We start from the raw sequence: 6016 nt of genomic DNA, 5'->3' as shown, positions 1-6016 counted from the left end.
ATCACCTGCCTCCGGCACCACGACAGCAGCCACCGAAGAAAAGAATGATGGATCACCTCCTCACCCGAGCTCGACGTGGCTCCATCACTGATATACAGCTTTGCGGACCTCCAAGGTGGTTCACCAAAAATGAAGCCCTTACCATTGAACGAATCAGACCGGGGCAACACCCCGGACATGCCATCGAACTCCGGATCTGACACCCCACCGAGACTAAGACGTCGCAGAAGGAAACCATATCTGCCATCCACGAACCACGAACCCAGCACATGTTTTGTCTTCCAGATGCCGTCCATGCAGACCACAATCTGCATCCGCTCCCGGACTACCTCCCAAGCTCCGCGCCGAAGCTGGAGCAAACGCCGTCGCAACGATGGAGCCCGAGGATACAGGTCCACCACAAGGATGCAGCCGCCGCCACCACGCCATCCTTGCTTGAACAGACTGGTTTCCAAATCCATTCCTAACCATAGGACCGATGGTCTTGTCAAGGAAGAATTCGAAGAGTCTTTATTCAGCGTTGTCATCATCGCCGCCAAAGGAAAGACGATGAACAGTCTAAAAACCTAGCCTACGAGCGAGTAAAAATGGTCCACACGCGTGGATCCGACGACCCCCCTCACCACCGACGACCGAGGTCGCCGGCGGAGGGGAGCCGCCGGAGAACGGCGCTGGAAGATTGGGCTCTCCTGGCGGCAGCTATGGTTCCAGCCAGTTTGATATGCTCTCCTGGGGTTTTTTCATCGTATTGTTCCTTCGTGTACCTTGCTTTATTACTCTGTATGTATGTACTAGCAAAAGAGCCCGTGCGTTGCAACGGGAGAAAAAACATAACACACACTCTTAATCCAACAAACATCACTCAATAGGTCCATCTTCCTTATATTTGCGAGGCATCATATTTGTGTTGCCTCTTATCCTCCTTCTCACTCTCGCCGGCGATGGCCTCTGTGTTCACACAAAACAACAAAAAACGTGTTTGAATATGGTTAATCCTAAGGCGTCTCTCTCTCCCTCTCTCCTCCCTCGCCCCCCACCCCCCCTCCCTCTCTCTCTCTCTCTTTCTCATTCTAGCGATGAGAAATCTGTTGTTTTCCCTTGCGACATTTTTCAGAGGTATGCATGTGTAGTTATTTATTTATTTTTTTGCCTATATGGTTATACTGGGGTGTTTATTTGCAATCCGGATCGCCGCCGGTACGAAAAAAAACGGATCTTGCGCTAGAAATTATAAGTTTGCTTTCAAAAAAATATTTTAAAAATATTTAACAGGTAAAATTAACATCATATTGAGATTCCACACATTTTTCTAATAAAATTTCATATATAATATGTTAAAATCGAAGTAACAGTTTAAAAGATACGAATAATTTAGAAAATCATTTGTTTGATTTAAATATATTCCAAAATAATATTAAAAATATTTAATAGGTAAAAATAATCTCATATTCATATTCTACGTGTTTTTCTAATCAAATTTCATATATAACATGTTCAAATCGGAGTTACGGTTTAAAAGATATGAATGATTTAAAAAAGTATTTGTTTGACTTGCATATGATCCGCGGATGAATTACCTAAAACGTCAGGGGGGTTTCGAAAAACATAAAATAACGGTTCGGTGTGACTTAAATCCGGACGGCGGGTTGATTCAAGAAAACAAAGGGACTTTTGTGTAAAATACGAAAAAATGATTCGTTTTGACTTAAAACAGGACTGCGGGTTGACTTCTCTGAAATAGAAGGACTTTTCTGAAAAATGCCATGACGGACGAAAGAAACCCAATTTGCTTTATTATTAAAAAAAATGTAAAGATAAAGATATAATTTTTTTGAGCATCAGTACAGACACAAGCGCTCATATACACGCGCATACACTCACCCCTATGAACGCACACACGCACACCCTACCCCTATGAGCACCTCCGAGAGACTGAGCCGGCATATCATCTTGAGATTTACGAAGCAACCGTAGGCGCCTCGTCGTCGACGGGAACGTCTCCTCCCACTGAAAGCGCATCGCCGGAAATCCTGAAATAAATCCAGGAATAATGCGAGCACCAGGATTTGAACCCTGGTGGGTTAGGGATACCACTGTCCACCTAACCATCTCAACCACAGGTTGATTCGCTAAAGAGATAAAGATATAAAAACGGGGCGAAAGCCTGTTTTTTTCTAAAAAAACAGATCTTAGAGCATCTGCAACAGCCGCGCTAAACTAGCGCTGCGCCGCAAATTAGTCGGTTTTAGCGCGCGCGCAACGCGGCGGGTCGCTCCAGCGGGCGCGCAAAAACGGCGCGCGCTATAACGAGTTGGGCGCGCTGTCGGAAACGCCATCCCGCGCAGTGTATTTGGGGCGCCAGCTACAGCGCGCGGCACACTCGACCGCTCGCGCGGCACTCTCTCCTCTCCTCCTCCTACGTCCCGCGCGCGCCGGCACGGGCGCCCTGCCATCCATGGACATGAACTTTTGGGCATGAACTTTTAGTTTGTATTTTGAACTTGGTTGGATGAACTTGTGGGCATGAACTTGGTTGGAAAATGTTTGTGACAAATTTCACATGTTCATTGCATTTTGATAATTGTTTCAAACTCATTTTCGCGCGCGCCCGGCGAGTCGCACGCCCTGTATTTTTGTGCGCTGCTGGAGCGGTGCGCGCGCTGCATTATAGCGCGGCTGCTGGAGCCAGCGCTCGCGGCCGCGCTAAACCAGCCGAAGCGCGCGCGGCAAACAGGTTTTTTGCGCGCGGCGCTTAGCGCGGCTGTTGGAGATGCTCTCATCATTGTACATGTACTCCGTATATGCTACCAATACGAGTGGCTGTCCGATTAGGATTCGACGTCCGACCGGGTTGAGACTTTGTATCTTGTAATATACGATAAATAGCTCACCACATCAGAAGGACCCGTAACCAAAGCCCCAGCCTGCCTCCGCGCGCCTCGCGTTCACATACGTCGCCTTCACACCGAGGTCGAGGTGCCACGGCCGGCCGGGGATCATCTATGGCCGCCACCGGATTCAACTCCAAAGCGTCGCCGCTGGAGCCACACCCGATCAGGGCTTTCATATCCAAACGTGAGACCGGCGAGAACTCAGAGTCCAGCTTCGAGGCCACCACCACGACCGTGCAGCACGTCCTCAGGATCAAAGGATACCCAGCGCTGAGCGAGATCTACCCAAACGGCAAAGGCTTCAGGTCGGACTCCTTCCCCGTGGGAGGCACGAGGTGGCACATCGACTTCTTCCCCAATGGCGACAACCCGGAGAGAGCCGGCTTCGTGTCCGTTTTCGCCGTTCTCGATCGCACCGGCACCGGGGTCTCCACCATGGCCAAGGTCGGGTTCGACCTGCTCGACCAGGCCACCGGAGAGCCCGTGCCGCGCTACGCTAGGGCCGGCAACATCCACGATTTTACCCAGCTGGGTGAATACTGGGGCTTTGGCGACTTCATCAAGCGGGAAGAGCTCGACAAGGACAAGGACTTGCTCAAGGACGGCACTGCTCTCTCCGTCAGGTGCAACGTCATGGTCCTGGATTTCCTGGCAGCCCCCGCCATGCCGCCGCCACCGGACTGGCCACTGCACATGCGTGACCTCCTGCACAGCGGGCAGGGCGCGGACGTGAGGTTCCTGGTCGGCGAGGAGACTTTCGCCGCGCACCGGTGCCTGCTGGCGGCGCGGTCGCCGGTGTTCAAGGCGGAGCTCTACGGGCCAATGATGGAGGGCGCCACCCACAGCATACGGATCAACGGCATGAGAGCGGAGGTGTTCAAAAACTTGCTGCATTTCGCATACACCGACTCGCTGCCGCAATCGGAGACGGAGCACCAAGACGACGACGACGACGTGGTGGTCGCGATGGCCCAGCATCTCATGGTTGCTGCGGACAGGTATGCCATGGAGAGACTCAAGCTGGTCTGCGAGGACATGCTACGCCGGAAAATCAGCGTGGCGACGGCGGCGACCACTCTGGCCTTGGCTGAGCAGCATGGCTGCCACAGGCTAAAGGAGGCGTGCTTTGAGCTCATCCTCAGGTCTCCAACCACACTAGATCAAGCCCTGACACCAGATGACTTGGATCATCTCTCCAAAACCTGCCCTTCTCTTCTGAATGAGTTGACCTCCAAGCATGCCGCCATTTATTCTAATCTCAACAATGAAAAGCCGGAGAGATCGCTTCCTTCATCAAATAGAAAAAGGAGAAGAGCACCGACACCAAGCTCGGGGGCGGCCACCGTTCGCCACACCCGCCGGCGCCCCGCTCCAACAACCTAAACTAGTGCGTGACATGAGTTAAATCTTCTTTCTTTATTCTGTATGCAGTCGGTTGGCTTGTTGTGCGTGATCGTCAATTTTTTTGATCATACATAGCAGTGCCAATCATGTTTAAACATCTTCGCAAGAATATATGCAGAGGAAAATTCATAAATAATTGATCAGTGCGAGGTTTATCTCATTGTAATTGAGCTCAAATTCTTGCCCATTATATTGGGATGTCGTGTAAGTTTTCTTTCAAAAGGGGGAGCACCCCGGCCTCTGCATCAGAACGATGCATACGGCCATACTTATTAAAAAGCAAATAAGTTCAATACAAGTCTTGATGTCTCAAACAAAAGAAAAAAAAATGCTCACAAAGAGCAGAAAAATAAAAGTAAAGCCACAACCGGCTGGCGTAAAAAAGATAGGAAAACTAATTGCCTATCCTAACCGCCATCCAAACCGGTTAAAAATAGTCCGTGCTACCATCTCTCATCGGATAGATCCAGTAACCATACGCTCTCTGGCCTCCGTCCGAGTGAGTAGCGACCACATACGGATCAACTCAGTGGCTCATAAAATAACCTGCAAAAAATGAATGTTTGTTGTTCTGTTAAAGACCAAATAATTTCTGCAGTTCCAGACTGCTCATAATAAAGCACATACTCCTACTCGAATATGTCTCGCTGTTTCGGAATCTATTCCGTCAAGCCACGTCCCAAATAACATGCTGATAGTATTCGAAGGAGTAATATTAAAGGCTATGTGAACCGTCCGCAATAATTTTTTTGCCAAAGGGAAGTCAAGAAAGAGGTGTTTGATGGATTCATCCCGATCACAAAAACTACATCTTGTAGATCCTGTCCAGTTGCGTTTTGCCAAGTTGTCCTTAGTTAAAATGACTTGTTTATGTACAAACCACATAAACACTTTAACTTTCAAAGGTACTTTGACTTTCCAAACATGTTTAGAACTAGGAATAGAGCTAGAATTGATAACATCAAGATACATAGATTTAACCGTAAACTCTCCATTACTAGTTAGCGTCCAACACAACTGATCGGGCCGTTGAGAAAGCTGAACATCCATCAGTCTTCTCACAAGATGGAGCCTGGCTTCCCAACGGTTTCCGGCTAGCGTCCTCCTGAAGTGAATATTGAGAGGAGTGGACTGAAGTACTGTTGCAACATAAGCGTCTCTTCGTTGAACAATGCTACAAAGCGGAGGATATTGAAGCACAAGGGGTGTTTCCCCTAGCCATGAATCCTCCTAGAATCTCGTAGTGGTACCGTTTCCGACTATAAACTTTGTCCTATTGAAAAAAACTGATTTAACTCCCATCAGTCATTTCCAGAAAGGCCAGTCCGTCGGTCTCACTGTCACCTGGGACAAAGTTTTGGAATGAAGGTACTTATTACGCAGAATCTGCGCCCGTGTGGCCTCCATCTCTACAGATAACTTATACAACCACTTGCTGAGAAGACATCTGTTATTCACCTCAAGATTTTCAATACCTAGACCCCCTTGGTCTTTTGGTCGACAAATAATATCCCATTTAGCGAGTCTGTATTTTCGCTTAAGTTCATTACTCTACCAGAAGAAGCGGGAACGATAGAAGTCAAGCCTTTTTCGAACTCCAACTCGTACCTCAAAAAAGGACAAGAGAAACATGGGCATACTCTTGAGGACCGAATTAATGAGAATTAATCGGCCTCCGTATAACATCATCTTGCCCTTCCAGCAGCTCAGTTCTTTCTCAA

The 6016-nt window shown here is 48.6% G+C and overlaps 1 protein-coding gene across 1 annotated transcript; it reads left to right on the top strand.

Moving 5' to 3' along the window:
* The first annotated feature begins 3002 nt into the window (after window positions 1-3002).
* On the top strand, window positions 3003-4274 carry LOC119300463 (BTB/POZ and MATH domain-containing protein 1-like). Its single transcript, XM_037577411.1, has one exon. The coding sequence runs from the start codon at window positions 3003-3005 to the stop codon at window positions 4272-4274; it is 1272 nt and encodes a 423-aa protein (XP_037433308.1).
* Window positions 4275-6016: the final 1742 nt, after the last annotated feature.

Source organism: Triticum dicoccoides, chromosome 5A (assembly GCF_002162155.2).
Source record: "Triticum dicoccoides isolate Atlit2015 ecotype Zavitan chromosome 5A, WEW_v2.0, whole genome shotgun sequence".
Classification (NCBI taxonomy): Eukaryota; Viridiplantae; Streptophyta; class Magnoliopsida; order Poales; family Poaceae; genus Triticum; species Triticum dicoccoides.
The sequence above is the reverse complement of the archived record's forward strand: the minus strand, read 5'-3'. Positions and strand labels throughout refer to the sequence as shown.